We start from the raw sequence: 20,985 nt of genomic DNA, 5'->3' as shown, positions 1-20,985 counted from the left end.
TACTTCTCTTACAACCCCATCTATAAATATATTAAACAACCACGGTGACATCACACATCCTTGTCTAAGGCCTACTTTTACTGGGAAAAAATTTCCCTCTTTCCTACATACTCTAACTTGAGCCTCACTATCCTCGTAAAAACTCTTCACTGCTTTCAGTAACCTACCTCCTACACCATACACTTGCAACATCTGCCACATTGCCCCCCTATCCACCCTGTCATACGCCTTTTCCAAATCCATAAATGCCACAAAGACCTCTTTAGCCTTATCTAAATACTGTTCACTTATATGTTTCACTGTAAACACCTGGTCCACACACCCCCTACCTTTCCTAAAGCCTCCTTGTTCATCTGCTATCCTATTCTCCGTCTTATTCTTAATTCTTTCAATTATAACTCTACCATACACTTTACCAGGTACACTCAACAGACTTTTTTTTTTTTTTTTTTTTTCAACAAGTCGGCCGTCTCCCACCGAGGCAGGGTGACCCAAAAAAGAAAGAAAATCCCCAAAAAGAAAATACTTTCATCATCATTCAACACTTTCACCACACTCACACATTATCACTGCTTTTGCAGAGGTGCCCAGAATACAACAGTTTAGAAGCATATACGTATAAAGATACACAACATATCCCTCCAAACTGCCAATATCCCAAACCACTCCTTTAAAGTGCAGGCATTGTACTTCCCATTTCCAGGACTCAAGTCCGACTATATGAAAATAACCGGTTTCCCTGAATCCCTTCACTAAATATTACCCTGCTCACACTCCAACAGATCGTCAGGTCCCAAGTACCATTCGTCTCCATTCACTCCTATCTAACACGCTCACGCACGCTTGCTGGAAGTCCAAGCCCCTTACCCACAAAACCTCCTTTACCCCCTCTCTCCAACCCTTTCGAGGACGACCCCTACCCCTCCTTCCTTCCCCTATAGATTTATATGCTTTCCATGTCATTCTACTTTGATCCATTCTCTCTAAATGACCAAACCACCTCAACAACCCCTCTTCTGCCCTCTGACTAATACTTTTATTAACTCCACACCTTCTCCTAATTTCCACACTCCGAATTTTCTGCATAATATTTACACCACACATTGCCCTTAAACAGGACATCTCCACTGCCTCCAACCGTCTCCTCGCTGCTGCATTTACCACCCAAGCTTCACACCCATATAAGAGTGTTGGTACTACTATACTTTCATACATTCCCTTCTTTGCCTCCATAGATAACGTTTTTTGACTCCACATATACCTCAACGCACCACTCACCTTTTTTCCCTCATCAATTCTATGATTAACCTCATCCTTCATAAATCCATCCGCCGACACGTCAACTCCCAAGTATCTGAAAACATTCACTTCTTCCATACTCCTCCTCCCCAATTTGATATCCAATTTTTCTTTATCTAAATCATTTGACACCCTCATCACCTTACTCTTTTCTATGTTCACTTTAAACTTTCTACCTTTACACACATTCCCAAACTCATCCACTAACCTTTGCAATTTTTCTTTAGAATCTCCCATAAGCACAGTATCATCAGCAAAAAGTAACTGTGTCAATTCCCATTTTGAATTTGATTCCCCATAATTTAATCCCACCCCTCTCCCAAACACCCTAGCATTTACTTCCTTTATAACCCCATCTATAAATATATTAAACAACCATGGTGACATTACACATCCCTGTCTAAGACCTACTTTTACCGGGAAGTATTCTCCCTCTCTTCTACACACCCTAACCTGAGCCTCACTATCCTCATAAAAACTCTTTACAGCATTTAATAACTTACCACCTATTCCATATACTTGCAACATCTGCCACATTGCTCCTCTATCCACTCTATCATATGCCTTTTCTAAATCCATAAATGCAATAAAAACTTCCCTATCTTTATCTAAATACTGTTCACATATATGCTTCAATGTAAACACCTGATCTACACATCCCCTACCCACTCTAAAACCTCCTTGCTCATCTGCAATCCTACATTCTGTCTTACCTCTAATTCTTTCAATTATAACCCTACTGTACACTTTTCCTGGTATACTCAGTAAGCTTATTCCTCTATAATTTTTACAGTCTCTTTTGTCCCCTTTCCCTTTATATAAAGGGACTATACATGCTCTCCGCCAATCCCTAGGTACCTTCCCCTCTTTCATACATTTATTAAACAAAAGTACCAACCACTCCAACACTATATCCCCACCTGCTTTTAACATTTCTATCTTTATCCCATCAATCCCGGCTGCCTTACCCCCTTTCATTTTACCTACTGCCTCACGAACTTCCCCCACACTCACAACTGGCTCTTCCTCACTCCTACAAGATGTTATTCCTCCTTGCCCTATACACGAAATCACAGCTTCCCTATCTTCATCAACATTTAACAATTCCTCATAATATTCCCTCCATCTTCCCAATACCTCTAACTCTCCATTTAATAACTCTCCTCTCCTATTTTTAACTGACAAATCCATTTGTTCTCTAGGCTTTCTTAACTTGTTAATCTCACTCCAAAACTTTTTCTTATTTTCAACAAAATTTGTTGATAACATCTCACCCACTCTCTCATTTGCTCTCTTTTTACATTGCTTCACCACTCTCTTAACCTCTCTCTTTTTCTCCATATACTCCTCCCTCCTTGCATCACTTCTACTTTGTAAAAACTTCTCATATGCTAACTTTTTCTCCCTTACTACTCTCTTTACATCATCATTCCACCAATCGCTCCTCTTCCCTCCTGCACCCACTTTCCTGTAACCACAAACTTCTGCTGAACACTCTAACACTACATTTTTAAACCTACCCCATACCTCTTCGACCCCATTGCCTATGCTCTCATTAGCCCATCTATCCTCCAATAGCTGTTTATATCTTACCCTAACTGCCTCCTCTTTTAGTTTATAAACCTTCACCTCTCTCTTCCCTGATGCTTCTATTCTCCTTGTATCCCATCTACCTTTTACTCTCAGTGTAGCTACAACTAGAAAGTGATCTGATATATCTGTGGCCCCTCTATAAACATGTACATCCTGAAGTCTACTCAACAGTCTTTTATCTACCAATACATAATCCAACAAACTACTGTCATTTCGCCCTACATCATATCGTGTATACTTATTTATCCTCTTTTTCTTAAAATATGTATTACCTATAACTAAACCCCTTTCTATACAAAGTTCAATCAAAGGGCTCCCATTATCATTTACACCTGGCACCCCAAACTTACCTACCACACCCTCTCTAAAAGTTTCTCCTACTTTAGCATTCAGGTCCCCTACCACAATTACTCTCTCACTTGGTTCAAAGGCTCCTATACATTCACTTAACATCTCCCAAAATCTCTCTCTCTCCTCTGCATTCCTCTCTTCTCCAGGTGCATACACGCTTATTATGACCCACTTCTCGCATCCAACCTTTACTTTAATCCACATAATTCTTGAATTTACACATTCATATTCTCTTTTCTCCTTCCATAACTGATCATTTAACATTACTGCTACCCCTTCCTTTGCTCTAACTCTCTCAGATACTCCAGATTTAATCCCATTTATTTCCCCCCACTGAAACTCTCCTACCCCCTTCAGCTTTGTTTCGCTTAGGGCCAGGACATCCAACTTCTTTTCATTCATAACATCAGCAATCATCTGTTTCTTGTCATCCGCACTACATCCACGCACATTTAAGCATCCCAGTTTTATAAAGTTTTTCTTCTTCTCTTTTTTAGTAAATGTATACAGGAGAAGGGGTTACTAGCCCATTGCTCCCGGCATTTTAGTCACCTCATACGACACGCATGGCTTACGGAGGAACGATTCTTTTCCACTTCCCCATGGACAATAGAAGAAATAAAAAAGAACAAGAGCTATTTAGAAAAAGGAGAAAAACCTAGATGTATGTATATATATATATATATGCATGTGCGTGTCTGTGAAGTGTGACCAAAGTGTAAGTAGGAGTAGCAAGATATCCCTGTTATCTAGCGTGTTTATGAGACAGAAAAAGAAACCAGCAATCCTACCATCATGCAAAACAGTTACAGGTTTATCCTTACTATTGCTAATTAATTTTAAAGTTTGTATAATCTTAAATCTGCCTGAAATGTTTACATAACTATGGGCTTTTGTGTGCATGTAACAACTTATGCTACACATTTATTCATCCTGGAAAATAAACGTGCCACCTACAAACCACAAAATAATTTGAAATTTCCTCTTGAAGAAGCAATCTCCGAAGAAAACAAAATTCAACAGTCACTATAGGTATGCCCTTTTGGGGATATCCAAATGCTGGCTTCAGAATCTATTGCATTTTTGTTTCCATATGAAATAAAAGCATGGAATTAAAAAAAAAAAAGAGGGAAATTGTAATATACTATGCTGTATACTGTAAGCAGGCTTGTGAAAGTGAAAATCACTAATTGGATAGTTTTCCCTACTCTTCTTGCCATTTTCTTCGAGAGGAATTTTCGCACATTTAACACAATTCACCAACTTTATTTTAAATGTAAAGTGTAGGAGTTTTTATATAAATCTTTAATAATTCTCAAGAGTATTTGACTAAAATAATTTTTTCTATCTAATTATTCACTTGAAAATCTCACATTATACAAACAATCATTGCTGCATGGCAAGCAAAATTTTAAAACTACAACAATGAGAACAATGCCTAGTTGTAAAATTCACACACTATTGATGAAAAATTAAAGATGTTTTACTCAAAACTAAAGTTTGAAATGAAGCATTAGTATTCTAAAGACTGGCTTCAAAGGTTCAAGAAATGCCAGAGTATTAACCCCTTGACTGTCAAAACCCTAAATCCTGAGGTGTCTCCTGGTGTCAAAAATTTTTTGAAAAAATTCTTATGAAACGACAGAGAATCTTTTCCCGATGGTAATGACACAAAAAGAACGAAATTTGGTGGAAAACTTACGGAATTACACTCTGGTGAAGTTAGCAACCTCGGCGATATTTACGAATTGGCGATTTCGCCCATTTTGAGCCCTATTTTCGGCTAATTCCATTGTTCCAGTTGACCAAACTCATAGCTATTTCTTTAGAACTCCATTTTTTCTATCGATTGAGTACAAGAAACTGCCCATTTACCGATTTCAACTACCTAATAACGTGGTCAGAAATTTGCAATTTGGCCAATTTCACACAAATTAAAAAATATGACAACTTCAAAATAGGGTCCAGAATGAACAATGCAGACATTCCTGGCCGTAAAATAACATTTTCTTTGTTCATCAGTCACGTCTCCAGGCCCCTCTGATATTGCTCTCGATTTCTATTTTGAATTTTTATTCAAACAAAAAATAGAAGATTTACTGTTATGCAGACTACTGCAATATTGTAATAATTGTATAAATAATGTCAATCCATTCATGACTGCATATTAGAATGGTTATTTGGACACTTATTGGAAAATGACATCATTTGTTTACTTTTGAACATGAGCAAAAATCAAACATTTCCCCTACTTTGAGCTCCATTTCAAGGTTCTTTCCATAGTAAAACCAATCAAAATCTGTTTCTATAATATGTTTTCCATTCTATCAAATGAGACCAAGAAAACGAGAATACAACCACAAAGTCAGCGTTTTAATCCAAAAAAACTGTCGGAGTTTTTTTTCTCATTATGCACTGCGTGCTACAGGATTTTTTTTTATATGGTGCACAATGACCACACAGACCCATTCTCTCACATGTGGGCCTACCAGCTTTCTAATGCTTGATTTGAAGCTGCTAGAATTTTTGAGTATATATACGTCAAACACGGTGGCTCGTAAGATGCATACATACGGCCAAAACAGTCAAAGGGTTAACCACTTTAAAGGGTCTGTGAAAAAAGCTGTGTAGAGCATAACAGTGTAGATCACTATATTAAAGATTTTGTTTGTCCAATTACAGAGCATAACCATAAAACATGTCTAAAATTCAAACGAGACAGCTATTATGCAGATGTCTGACACACTATATTAGGTAATAAAATATCAGCATCTAGACTGAAGGACTTTCAAGGAAAAGCAAACATTTTCTAATGGGACTGGTACAGGTAAGAACAAATTACTTTTCATTGACACTCATTTAGTTGTTAAAGTGTTCCCAGATCATCAAGAGTCCAGTAAGCATTTCTGGATAACACACCAACTTACCAGTTACTAGTTTAATAGCTATTTCCTTCAGAGGCCTGGGCTCATTGCAGAAAGTCAGGCTCCCTAAAACTGGAAAATTGTGCTGCCGCCTGACACACTGTTCTGCTCACCCACCTGCTGAAACGTTAGTTCTTGTTGCATCGTTACTTCCCCTCAACCTAACTACCCAATATTGTTCCAGCCCATGGATCAAGCTGAAATTAATAGCATGAAATCTATCACAGCAAATTCACAATAAAATGTTTGGAATTTAACTGAATTTGGAGTTGCAAACGCTTGAAATGTTTCAGTATTAACCCTTAAACTGTCCAAACGTAGATCTACGTTCACCTGCACAGCGCTCTGAATATTTTGAAAAATTTTTTTTTTTTTAAATTGAAGAGAGCATTTTTATAAATGTTACAGGATAAAAAAAAAATATAGGGTCAGTACTTACCGAGATATAAGCCTGCGAAGTTGGTGCTAAATGATGAGGTGTCGGCAACATGGAGTACTGCTGCTTGCAGAAATAATAAACATTTATCGTTTTTCCAATTCTTTTCTATTTTTTGTTGTTTTCATGTTATGATAATAATGTTTTGTTGCATATCTTTTGATTTCATAGCCAATTCTTGTTGAGAGACAAATGTTTGGTATTGAATTAGTAATCATACTGTCACAAACACACATGTTCACACTGATAAATGAATTTGTACACCTGGTTCAATCACATACTATTGTTTACATATATATACAAGGTATTTACAAGTCCCATTTATGTTTCTAGAATTCCACCACTGTATGGTACTCCATGAAACATGAATTCATACAGAGTGCCACCCCACATTGCTGACACATGTATCATGTGTCTTTTCGCACTTGGGGTCACTGTTTAGTGTAAGTACGCACACACTTTTTCTGGGAATACTACTTCTTTGGAGTAGATGGTAGTGGTATTAAGCAGTGACAGTTAGGGATCATTCGGTTGGGCACTTTCCCCTCTGGCTGTGGAGTGACAGGTCGCTGTTGTGGGGTGACAGGTATAGGTGTGGTACCATACTTTTTCGCTATCTGCTTGATGACAGTGAGGGTGAATTCTGCATATCGTTGTCGCTTCCCAGTCTTTATTTCGTACATGTTGAAGGCTTTGAGCATTGCAATGTCTACAAGGTGGAAAAACACTTTTATATACCACTTGTGACTCCTATGCACACAGTCAACAAACCCTATCATCATGTCACACTTGTTGACTAGTCGCATATTGTTTGTATAGTTGATGACAGCATCTGGCTTTACAACAGGTTCATTGTTGAACCTGCTCAGTCTGTTTGTACCATCTCATTTCTGTGGATGGTTGACAGCAATGTCATGGCCTGTTTGTCATGCCACATCAGTGCCATGATGTCATTGGCATGAAACGCTTTCACTAGACTTCCTCCAGTGAACCTTGGCATGTGTTTTCTATTTCTTCTCACTATTTCACATGTATCAGTATTGTTCACATGTAAGAAACCAGCGAGCATAGCGCTTGTATACCAGTTGTCTGTGTACAGTGTATGACCCTTGCCAAGGTATGGCCCCATCATCTTGCGATCATCATCACCAGAAATGCCCAGCATGCACCTGGTATCGTCGAGTGTGTTTTTCCCTGTGTAGATAATGATGTCCAACACAAGACCAGTCTCACAAAGAGTTTTATACCAAAGCGATTACGTTTGCTTGGTATATATTGTTTGAATGACAGTCGTCCATTGAACAGAACCAAGGACTCATTGACAACAATGTTCTTGAATGGATAAAAGTGGGCACTGAATTTTTGTTTCAGATACATAAACAATTTCCGGATTTTGCATAAGAGGTCATTTTGGTTTGGCGTATTCCTGTCTGAGAAGTGCAACATTCAACAGAGTGAATCTGTTGCAAGGAAGGAGGTCATGGAAGACAGGAGTACTGATGAAGTGGTCTGTGGACTAGTAGTGTGCTATATTGTTCTTATATGTGTGTGGCATAAGCATGACAGTGCCAAGGAATAAATACATTTCAGCCACAGTTGTATCTTTCCACCTGCAAAGCCATGAAGACTCTGAAACATCTATGTGGTCCATTGTATACTGGTAGTACATGTTGGTCTGAGTAACAATTAGGTTCAATATCGGCTCATCAAAGTATAGTTGAAAATAGTCCAACTCTGTAGACTCATTTGTGATAGGATAGTGTGGCATGCTACCACTTTCACTGGCATCAAAACTGAAAGGATGTGGCACAAATGGTGTACTGTCTGTCCAGTTCCATTCACGGTCAGATAGTGCAGGGTGGACTTGTAGCATGGGACGTGGGGGAGCAGGAGGGGGACAAGAGTGGAAGCAGCACATGGTTGAGAGGGTGCTGGGCAGTCCTTTGTCTGCCCACGTACTGTGCCACAAGGTCCAGGCACCATGCCACCCCCTCTTCCTCCATCCCAGGATATTCACCTTCATGATCACTATCACTATCAGTGGCTGGGGTTTCGGTTCGTGACCTCATACGACCCTTGCCGCTGACTACATATGGCACACTGTCTGAATGCAGGTTATGACGCCTAAAAGTATGTTTCACTGGGGAATAATGATAATCACTTTCAGTCGACGAATCGTCTATCAGCATAAAATCGATTTTATCATCGTCACTTATGTCACTTTCACTATCATCATCACCAAAACGCATGGAAAATAATAACTTCCTCTTGCGGAGTTGTCTTTGGGAAGTAACACTAGAAACCCCAGAGGTGCTGGGCTGAGGGTCTGTTGTGGCCACATTAGCCACACTAACCACTTCAGAAGTGCTGGGCTGAGGATCTGGTTTGGCCACACTGTCCACACTGGCCACCCCAGAGGTCATGGGCTGAGGGTCTGCTGTGGCCACACTGGCCACATTAGCCACACTGGCCACATTAGCCACACTGGCCACCTCAGAAGTGCTGGGTTGAGGGTCTGGTATGGCCATACTGGCCACCCCAGAGGTCATGGCCTGAGGGTCATCTGGGTTATCATCAAAAGTTTCACTAATTCCTTGATCTTTAGTGGCTATATTGGAGTCAAAACCACTAAACTCACGTTCTGTATCACTTTCTGGGAATAGTAGAGTGTTAATACGACGAGGCGTCAGTGAATCACGGGGGTTTGCCATGATGTTGACCCAAGATAGAGCTGAAACTAACTGGTGTTACCACACGGTACCACAGCGTCCCCGATTTTTTCATAGTGTGCGCACCCATTCTCTAATGTCTAGGTGACTCAGGCCTATTGCGCCAATTTTGAAGGAATGAAAAATAAAATGTTGATCTACGTTCGGAGCCCCCCCGCACACAAATGTATATTTACGTGTGGACAGTTTAAGGGTTAAAGATGTAGCTAAGTTCATTTCAGCCCCATAGGATTCTGTTGCTCCTCCTGCAATAAAAAGCATGACACACACTCCAGAACCTGCTAGCATGTGACTTACAACAATAGCAAAGTTTGATGCTACTTAATAAAATATGCCAAATGGTTATATGATATCTATCATAACATTGCTTAAAAATAATTTGGAAGAACAGACTGTGTGTGACAGTAATGCTGTGTATTACTAACTGACTCTGATTATTAATGCATTACTGATCTCAAATTCTGAAGAAAGTGACTAATGTGACTAGAAATCAGTCCTGCAAATTTTATAGTCTGATAAACAATTGTAAATCCAATTTATGTATGTATTGAACACTTTTTAAGATTTTATTTTTTAATACTAAACAGGGAATCGTGTGTATGCACAGAACATAAGAAAACTCAATCAAGAAACCTAACTGTATGAAGCAAGTGACACTAATGCTATTATTAAAAAGATTTTGGGGGGAAGGGGAAGAGCAGGCAGCCTTCTGTAATTCTAAACCTATCACTAATAATCTTACTTGATGGACAAAAGCAAGTTGGGGATGATACCAAAATTTTATGCCAATAGTGATAAACTGTTCATTTCTTTTATTTTTAAAATTATGATAACTAAGTTTAATATACAAGAGAATGCTGACTGTACAATAGGCATTAAATAACTCAGGAAGGTTAAATATTAAGTGACCTAATTTCATTGAAATGTCAAGGTCATTGCTCACTACTAATTCCAGGCATCCCCCATCAGACCTACAAAACAAAGAAAAAAAAAAAGATAAAATTTTTGAATTGATCTACATACAATATCAGCCACTTTGTCACCAATACTGATACTCTGGCACACCACTCTTCAAGAGAAAAGACCGCAACAATTGATCATGAAGTTTACCAGCTGACTATTTTGATACTACGCTTCCTTTTTTTTTTTTAAAGATATTAGTCACTTACAGTCAACTGTGGCTGTATCGACATCCAGTACATCCTGCTCATGTCCTTTCTTTTCAGTTTCCATGACTACTACTACCCCAGATAGTATTTATTTCAGTAATAACTATAAACTTAGGTAGTAAGTTGGCAGACAGCAACCACCCAGGGAGGTACTACCATCCTGCCAAGTGAGTGTATAACTGAAATCTGTAATTGTTTTACATAATGGTAGAATTGCTGGTGTCTTTTTCTGTCTCATAAACATGCAAGGTTTCAGGTATGTCTTGCTACTTCTACTTAGGTCACACTACACTTGCATAGACAAGCATATATACACACACACCTCTGGGTTTTCTTCTATTTCCTTACTAGTTCTTTTTCATTTCCTCCATGGGGAAGTGGAACAAAATTCTTCCTCTGTGAGCCCTGTGTGTCGTAAGAGGCGATTAAAATGTTGAAAAATCCCCCCCCCACCCCCCCCCCCCCCCCCCCCCCCCAAAAAAAAAAAATTTCTTATGAAATGATCGAGAATCTTTTCCCGATTGTAATGACACCAAAAGAACGAAATTTGATGGAAAACTGATGGAATTACGCTCTCGTGAAGTTAGCAACCTCAGCGAAATTTATGAATAGGCGATTTCGCCCATTTTGAGCCCTATTTTCAGCTAATTCCATTGTTCCAGTCGACAAAACTCATAGCTATTTCTTTAGAACTCCATTTTTTCTATCGATTGAGTACAAGAAACTGCCCATTTACCGATTTCAACTACCCAACAACGTGGTCAGAAATTTGCAATTTGGCCAATTTCACAAAAATTAAAAAATATGACAATTTCAAAATAGGGTCCAGAATGAACAATGCAGACATTCCTGGCTCTAAAATAACATTTTCTTTGTTCATCAGTCACAGCTTCAGGCCCCTCTGATATTACTCTTGCTTTCTATTATGAATTTTCATTCAAAAAAAAAAAAAATAGAAGATTTACTGTTATGCAGACTACTGCAATAATGTAATAATTGTATAAATAATGTCAACCCATTCAGGACTGCATATTAGAATGGTTATTTGGACATTTATTAGAAAATGACATCATTTGTTTACTTTTGAACATCAGCAAAAATCAAACATTTCCCCTAATTTGAGCTCCATTTCAAGGTTCTTTCCATAGTAAAACCAATCAAAATCACCTCTATTTCTATAATATATTTTCCATTCTACCACATGTGACCAAGAAAATGAGAATACAACCATAAATACTATAAGAAAATAGACCACAAAGTCAGCATTTTAATTAAAAAAAAAACGGTCTTTTTTTTTCTCTCATTATGCACTGCGTGCTACAAGATTTTTTTTATATGGTGCACACTGACCACACAGATCCATTCTCTCACATGTGGGCCTACCAACTTTCTCCTGCTTGATTAGAAGCCGCTAGAATTTATGAGTACATATACGTCAAACACGGTGGCTCGTAAGACGTATATATATGACCGAAACAGTCAAAGGGTTAAAAGGAGAAGCTTTCATTTTTCCTTTTGGGCCACCCTGCCTCAGTGGGATATGGCCAGTTTCTGGAAAGAAGAAGAAACATGCAAGGTTTCAGGTACGTCTTGCTGCGTCTACTTACCCTTAGGTCACACTGCACACACGTACAAGCATATACAGTGGAACTCTGGATTTCGTACTTAATCCATTCCAGAAGGTCGGTCTAAATCTGAAACATACGAAAACCGAAGTAATATTTCTCAAAAGAAATAATGTCAATACAATTAATCCGTTCCAGACACCCAAAAATATTAAAAAATACATTTTTTAAAGAATAACTATACTAGTTTTACATACAGAAAACAATGAGAAATAAATATAAAGCACTAATGAAATTGATAAATGAACATTTAAATCACTATTACATACCTTTACTGAAGACTCTTGTTGGTGTATGGAAGAAGGCGAGGAGGGGAGAGAGAGAGGAGATCCCAAGAAGTTGCAGTATCTGACAGGATTGTAGATGAATGGTTCAGAGAACCGACATATTGTTAAATTAGACCATTCATCTACAATCCTGTAAGACACTGCAACTTCTTGGGATCTTAATACTTGGGAATTCATCGCTTGCCTAACCCTTGGGCACGACCTACTTCCACATCGGACAAATGTGACACCATCTATGACTGCTGCACCTCTCCTGCCTACGGTTTATAAGCTGCTTCTCCTCTCATATGCCGTATTCTACTCAAGATTGATGGACTGGCCACATCGACTCAAGGTTGAGGGACTGATCACCTCATTCTCCTCCTGTTCTTCAAGTTTCTCCTTTGTATGGACTGATGAAGCCACTGTGTGGCTTTCCTCAATAAAGATACCCAAGAGTTGCACATGTGTCTAATTTAACATGTCGGTTCTCTGAACCATTCATCTACAGGTGTTGTGTTGTGTTGTTGTTGGGTATATAGGAGCCACTGAGAGTAAGCCATCCATAAAGCAGCAGCTGAGGCAGCGGTGTTTTCTGTAGCCCTATATAACTCCAACAACATTGGAGGAGTTGGTAGAATCGCTGAATCACTAAAGAAAGAACCCTCTACCACCATCACTACCATCATCAACCACTATCACAACTGCTTCCACTCTACCACCACCACCTTTGTATTTTTCTACAAACTTTTTCATAAATTATGTGTGTTTCTCACCGCGATCATAAAGTCACTTAAAAATAACTCGGGGAATTTGTCTCACGTCCCACCATTATTGTACAAGCGAGCGGCCCATGAAACTAGCACTTTCCTGACACTACTCAAGACAGCAAGGGTTACACCAATACATAAAGGTGGTGACTCTACAGACGTAAACAACTACAGGTCAATATCAAAGTTACCATTGCTATCCAAAATCTTCGAGAAACTCGTGCACAGGAGACTATATTCATTTATAACGTCGCAAAACATACTCAACCCCTGCCAATTTAAATTCAGGAAAAATAAAAGCACTAATGATGCAATTATAAAAATGCTAGACCTGCTTTACACAGCACTGGAAAATAAAAAATATCTGCTAGGAATTTTTATTGACCTAAGAAAAGCGTTTGACACAGTAGACCACGGCATCCTACTCTGTTATAATAAAAGCATGTGAAGGTATGTAGGAATGGCCACCGTGGTGGCCCTATACACTCCAACAACAACAGCAAAGGTCATTGTGCCGCCTCCACTAACACTACTCACATACGTAATATTTCATTCATTCTAGAGTATACATCATGTTTCTATGTTATTAATATTGTTTATTATGTCATATTAGATGAATTGTGATAGATAAATAAGTATTTTGTCGTGCCTGGAATTCCACGGGAATGGATTAATTGCATTTCAATTAATTTAAATGAGGAAAATTAACTCTGCAAATGAGCAAATCCAGATGCGAGCAAGGTCACAGAACAAATTAAACTCGCAAGTAGAGGTTCCACTGCATTATATTTCCCTACAATATATTTGCACATCAAAACATTCGCGAACGCTACAGTACAGTATTATTACATTTCCCTACATCATATTTGCACACCAAACATTCGTGAATTTTCAAGATTCGCGAGGTTCTTGATTCCCTAACTCTCGCAAATGTGGAGGGCCACCTGTAGTGCACACTTACCACACAGTCCTTTTCTTCTTTCTTTCAACAAACCAGCTGTATCACACAAGGCAGACTGACCCCCCCCACAAAAAAAAAAGTTTCCCTTTTTAACTTTAGTAATGTATACAGGAGAAGGGGTTACTAGACCCTTGCTCTGGCATTTTAGCTGCCTCTTATGATACGCATGGCTTACGGAGGAAGAATTCTGTTTCACTTCCCCATGGAGATAAGAGGAAATAAACAAGAACAAGAACTACAGCGGACCCCCGGTTATCAGCTGTAATCCGTTCCTGAAGGTCGGCCGATAACCGAAATGGCCGATAACCAAATTAATATTTCCCATAAGAATTAATGGAAATAAAATTAATTCGTTCCAAACAAAAATATTAGCAAAAAAAAATTGTTTTTTACAATTATGTAAGTATTACATACCTTTATTGAAGGCTAATGCTGGCTTCTGGAAGATAGGTAGGAGGAAAGAGGGAGGAGTTAGTGTTTGGAAGGGGAATCCCCCTCCATGAAGACTTTAGGTAGCAATGCCTTCTCTGGGGTTACTTCCCTTCTCTGTCTTTTAATGCCACTAGAACCAGCTTGAGAGTCATTGGACCCCTGTCTCACAAAATAACTGTCCAGAGTGCTCTGTTTCTGGTGTCTCTAAGATTTTCCTGAATTGGGACAGGGTTTTGTCACTAAACATGTTGCAGATATGGCTGCACACACTTCTTTAATCTCTGAAGAAGGCACCTCCTTCACTCCCTCTTCCTCCTCCTCTGAAGCAAGTTCCTCAGCTGCAGTCTGTTGCTGCTCAAGTTGAAGCTCTTGCAGCTCTTCAGTGGTAAGCTCTTCCCTGTTGTCCTCTACCAACTCTTCCACATCCTCACCACTCACCTCCAACCCCAGGGACTTCCCCAAAGACACAATAGAGTCCACAGGGTCAGGGTCACGGCGTGTCTCAAACCCTTCAAAATCCCTCTCTTGGACACAATCTGGCCAGAGTTCAAAGTCCTGGAAGTCACTCCCTCCCAAGCCTTACCATGGAGCCATGGTTACTTTTTTCACAGTTGCACTGCAAGAAAAACCACTAAAAACAATGATAAACAAGCGAAATGTTTGGATGTATGAGCAGAGCTTCCTCAGCCACCGAGAGACAAAGCCCAACTGAAGCGCAATCTGCCCCAGCCGGTGGATGGATGCATCCAAAACGGCCAATAACCGAGTGTCGAAAACCCTGCCAATAACCGAGTTGGCTGATAACCAAACTGGCCGATAACCAGGGGTTCACTGTAGTAAGAAAATAGAAGGAAACACAGAGGGGTGTGTATATACATGCTTGTACATGTAAGTGTAGTGTGACCTAAGTGTAAGTAGAAGTAGCAAGATGTACCTGAAATTTTGCACGTTTATGAGACAGAAAAAAGACACCAGCAATCCTACCATCACGTAAAACAATTACAGGTTTCCATTTTATACTCATTTGGCAGGACGGTACCTCCCTGGGTGGTTGCTGTCTACCAACCTACTACCTACAACCACACAGACCTATTCTCTCATATGTAGGCCCAAATTTACCGGTCACAACTTATCTGAGTGAGCTAACTCATGGTGACTGACAGTGGCTTCAAAGCCACCTTATCTTTTATGGACAATGTACAGTGTATGTACTTTACACAATGAGAAGCATTTCTTTTATTCGTTGGAACCTTGGCTAGGGCTAAAAGTAAGCAATAAATGGAGAAAAAGAAATTGGAATGACTTATGCAGTTCACAAACAACCTGCACATAAAAGAGAGGAGCTTACGAAGACGTTTCGGTCTGGCTTGGACCATTTACAAAGTCACACTAATCAGAAGTGGAGCAAGACGGCTATATATAGGCAGGAAGAGGTAGTGGTGGTGGTAGTAGTAGTAGTAGTGGTAGTGGTAGTGGTAGTAGTAGTAGTAGTAGTAGTAGTAGTAGTAGTAGTAGTAGTAGTAGTAGTAGTAGTAGTAGTAATAGTGGTAGTAGTGGAGAACTAAGGAGGAGGAGCCAGTCAAATATAAAGAAAGGGGAGCACTGCAAGGGAGTTAGGTGCCCACAGAGGGAGAACAAGTGCACAGAGGTGGGGGAAAGGGGAAGTGATGAAATAAATAATGAAGGAAAACCTATGCACAGTGGCATGTACATTCACTACTTTTCCTATCATGCTTCCCCTGTCAAGAAAAGTGTTCTTATCTCCCTCTTTCTCCGTGCCCTCCGCATCTGTGATCCTCAGTTCCTTCCAGCAGAAATTTCCACTCTTCATAATTCGTTTTCCCGTCTTGGCTACCCTTCCCATTTCATAGACTATGCCTTCTCATGAGCTAAACGTAATTTCTTATCTCCCAAACTCTCTACTCCTGGGAACTCTTCTGTCCTCTGCCTTCCTACATTTCCGGTCTTTCTAATCTCAACAATTCTCTCCGTCCCTTAGACATCAAGCTTACTTTCCGCCAGACTAACACTCTTCGCACTAATCTCGTTCATACCTCTCCTCCCTCTACAGATGTTCCTGGTGTCTACTCTATTTCTTGCTCCTCCTGTCCTCTTCAATACTTTGGAGAAACTGGCCGATCTCTTTCTGACAGACTTAGGGAGCACAAAAATAGTGTTAGGCTTGCCGACACTAACAATGCTCTTTTCTGTCACGTCAGAGATCACAGCCATCCTATAGACTGGTCTTCCACCAAAACTGTCTTCCCTACTTCCAACTTTAACAGTCGCTGTCTTGTTGAATCCTCTCTAATACACAACTTTCCTTGTATGAATCTTAGTCCTGGCTTCATCTCTGTAGATGCCTTCCTCTCCCACTATATTGTAAAATGCTCCAAACTTCAGAACACCCGTGACTTAACCTGATTCCTCATTTTTTCTTCTTCTCTCTCTTCCCCTTTCCTCTTTCCTTTTTTTTTTTTTTGTCTTTCTTCTGTCGCGTGTTTCTGTTCCTTCATTATTTATTTCATCACTTCCCCTTCCCCCCCACCTCTGTGCACTTGCTCTCCCTCTGTGGGCACCTAGCTCCCTTGCAGTGCTCCCCATTCTTTATATTTGACTGGCTCCTCCTCCTTAGTTCCCCACTACTACCACTACTACCACTACCACTACTACTACTACTACTACTACTACTACTACTACTACTACTACTACTACCACCACTACTACTGCTACTACCACCATCACTACCTCTTCCTGCCTATATATAGCCGTCCTGCTCCACTTCTGATTAGTGTGACTTTGTAAATGGCCCAAGTCGGACCGAAACGTCGTCGTAAGCTCCTCTCTTCTATGTGCGGGTTATTTGTGTATCGTTCCAGTCACGGTATTGTGCCTTTTTTTGTTACTTATGCAGTAAATAGCGCCACCAAACAGTAGCAGCAGGTTGGTGTGGCAACCTCGGAAATTTGAAATTATGCTAGCTGAAATTAGTGCTGAATTACTGATGGAACCGTATTACTGACTGCTGGATTAGTGATGGCCGACCTGTACAAGTTTGCAAGATTTGCCTGTTGCCTTTACATGTTTATGATTAAGACAAAAAAAAAAAAAACCAGTAATGATGGGTGTAACAAATGGTGAATGTATTTATGGTTCATGTCTGCATGGCAAAACAATACAGACAAGCTATCTTCTTAATTTATTACACATATTGTGTTTTATTAATCTATGAATGAGGCAGCACCAATAAAACAAACAAAAAGTTTGAATTTTTAGGTTATCACTGCCAAACTGCAGTATACTGGCCAATCCACTGTATTTTTTCTATAAGATAAAAGTATTAATGTAACATTCAAACTAAATCTAAAAAACTGAAAATATATTCAATTTAAAGCAAAATACTCACAACAGCATCCCTGTCCAACCATTGATGGGGTGTTCGGCATTGTTCGAACTACACGAGGAGCATGTACCAATACGCTGAGCATCTGAACAAGTAAATAACAATAAGATATACAAACTAATATATGTAAATAATAGTGTAATATAATCTATCATTGCTTAAGAAAATAAAAGTATTTCCCAAGGTCAAATCAGCTAGTAGGTGTGCAGTAGTTCCTTCAAATTCAAGGTGGGTTTATGTTTGAGGTTCGGTGAAACTAGAAACCATGAATACAATTTTTTTTTTTATTAACACATCAGCAATTTCCCATCAAGGCAGAGTGACCCGACAAAGACGAAAACACTTCATCATCATCACTCCATCACTGTCTTGCCCTACAATACAGTTAAAAAACTGCAATATATCGAACACCCCTTATCTCAACATAAATTATATTTTAGAATTAGATTCATTTTATGTTTCAGAAACCATACCTCTTTAATATATTAATCTGGTTAATACTGACATTCATAAAAAATAATGATCATAAAATTTGATTTGAATGTAAAAAAGCCATTGAGCCAGTAAAAAAAGTTTGATAATCAAAACCAACAAATCATGACACCCATGAACAGGGAGAAATGACTACACAGGTACAAATTCTAAAATCCCTCAACCTCATAGTCAGAATTCACTCAGGATCCTCTGAATTCACCCAGGAAATAACCTGATTAGTTCTTGATTCCTTTTGTCAGTCTCACTCTTGTATTCTTCCTGACCTGTCCACTTTTCATGGCAATCTCTTTCCTGCTCCTGATAGCCTGTTGCCAAAGAATTACCACCTTCCACAACACTATCAACTTGCCCTTTCTTCTCTTAAATCTAATACCAATATTGTCATCCTTTCTCTGACAAAGGCAATTCAGTAGTTGTCCTGGAATGCCAGCTTCACATCTCATCTCTTAACTCACCTTGAGAAGGAGCTAGAACCATCTGATTTGTTCCTTGATGGTTAGGGGAAATTCTAACAATTTTGTGTTCAAACTGAGTTCTGGAGTCTTTCCAGAGCTCAATCTGAATGGGGCCTTGGAATGTTAAAAGATTAATAGACAGCAAAATGTCACTGCATGTTGGGAAAAAATTGAGAAATACTACTTGAATTAAAAAAATGAAATGTGCAGTTATATATTTTCCTTAGCAGCTATATTTTATTTCTTAATACAGTGGAACCTCTACTTGTGAGCGCATCCACGTGCGAGTTTTTCCAAATACGAGCAATCAATGGGTTAATTTTTTGCTTCCATACGTGACCAAAATTTCCATAAGCGAGCAGACCTCAAGGGAGGGTCCTTGATGTTGGTGAGGGGCTCTTGCTCTTGATCTAGGGAATTGGATCTCATTTGTTTGTTGGACTATCTTATTGAAACTTGGCCAGTGTATGATGGAAAGATGCTTCTTGACGTACGCCAAAAATGAAAGAAATCATCTCAGCAATTACCCACCCCCGAGTGGTATTTTTGCATGGTTTTTATGGTTGTATCCTCATTTTTTTGGTCTTGGTTGATAGAATGGAAGATATATTAGAGAAGAGATATGATTTTGATTGCTTTCACAACGAAAAGTACCTTGAAATTGAGCTCAACGTAGGAAAAATGTTTGATTCCGCCTCCACCTGGTACATAATGACATATTTTATACATTCTAGAGTATATATCAGGTTTCTATGTTATTTATATTGTTTGTTATGTCATATTATATGAACTGTGATAGATAAATAAGCTGCATAGATGATATTAGTGAAATTATTCAAGAAGTATTTTGTCCAGTCCCCAGACAAACTTTCGTCCTATGACGATACCACTACATGAATGGCATATTGTAGAGTATATATCAGGTTTCTATGTTATTTATATTGTTTATTATGTCATATTAGATGAATTGTGATAGATAAATAAGCCACAGAGTTGATATTAGGGAAATTAATGAAGTACAGAATTCCACTGGAACAGATTAATTGCATTTCAATTAATTTAAATGAGGAAAACTGACTCTGCAAACAAGCAAATCCAGTTGCGAGCAGGGTCACGGAATAGATTAAACTTGCAAGTAGAGGTTCCACTGTACTGAAAACTGCATTTCTTCAAATGTTTTCAAAAAAAAAAAAAAAAAGGAAAGCTACAACAGAAACATTATTTTAACTTGGATAAACCAACTTACCTCTTCTAAAGTATTCAAATCATAACCTGAGACAATGGACACAAAGAGTGGACTGTGGTCTGCCTCCAATGTATTTAACTCATTTATCATCTTCCTTAGAAGGTGAGGCTTCACACACAGAAAGATCACATCACACTGTTTTATAACTTTATCTGTGGACAGTGAGTCAACAATTAGAATACTAGTTCCCCTAGATAAAATAAGAACTTAATGATCAAAATATAAAACTGAGAAAATTTGTATACAGTTTTAGAAATTCATTAAATCCGACTTACGACCTGCTCTACATATGACCATTCGACTTACGACCTTGTTTTCTATGCCAAATTTCTGGGAAATAAACAACTGTTTGTGTTGTACACAGTGTTTATCCTAAACCTTACAGTATAAAATACAGTACTAACAGCATAAAAAGTAAAGTAACAAATGAAATACCAAAATAAAACAATAAAATAAGTCATTACAAAAATGTGATGTTGATATTCAGTAGCAAGGTTCGACTTACGTCCATTCTGACTTATGACCGGTTTCTTGGAACCGAACTCGGTCATAAGTCGAGTGGTACCTGTACATTTATAAACAGTGTAGCTACTTGCAGACTTTAATTTATATTTGTGAAGAACTAAATCAGAGGGAATAACAATCATTCATCAAAAAATGTAGAGGCTCAACTTTCCACCTGCTAGGTGTGACAGACAGACACACACTCACACTGTTCACTGATGATGTGAAACTGATGAGGAGAATACAAGCAGGCGAGGATCAGTTAAGATAACAAGAGGATCTGGACAGACTACAAGTCTGGTCCAACAAATGGCTCCTGGAGTTTAA

General features: G+C 38.9%; 1 protein-coding gene across 2 annotated transcripts in view; it reads right to left on the bottom strand.

The window, feature by feature from the left end:
* Nucleotides 1-20,985, bottom strand: part of LOC138851295 (pyrroline-5-carboxylate reductase 3-like) — an 84,122-nt gene that overhangs the window by 35,979 nt on the left and 27,158 nt on the right. For both annotated transcript variants that reach the window (XM_070080283.1, XM_070080282.1), the window contains exons 4-5: nt 20,155-20,306; nt 17,962-18,043 (exon numbers count right to left, since the gene is read on the bottom strand). In XM_070080283.1, coding sequence (XP_069936384.1) covers nt 17,962-18,043; nt 20,155-20,306 — 234 coding nt within the window. The remainder of the gene's footprint in view (nt 1-17,961; nt 18,044-20,154; nt 20,307-20,985) is intronic.

The sequence above is a fragment of the Cherax quadricarinatus genome, unplaced genomic scaffold (assembly GCF_038502225.1).
Source record: "Cherax quadricarinatus isolate ZL_2023a unplaced genomic scaffold, ASM3850222v1 Contig273, whole genome shotgun sequence".
NCBI lineage: Eukaryota > Metazoa > Arthropoda > Malacostraca > Decapoda > Parastacidae > Cherax > Cherax quadricarinatus.
The sequence above is the reverse complement of the archived record's forward strand: the minus strand, read 5'-3'. Positions and strand labels throughout refer to the sequence as shown.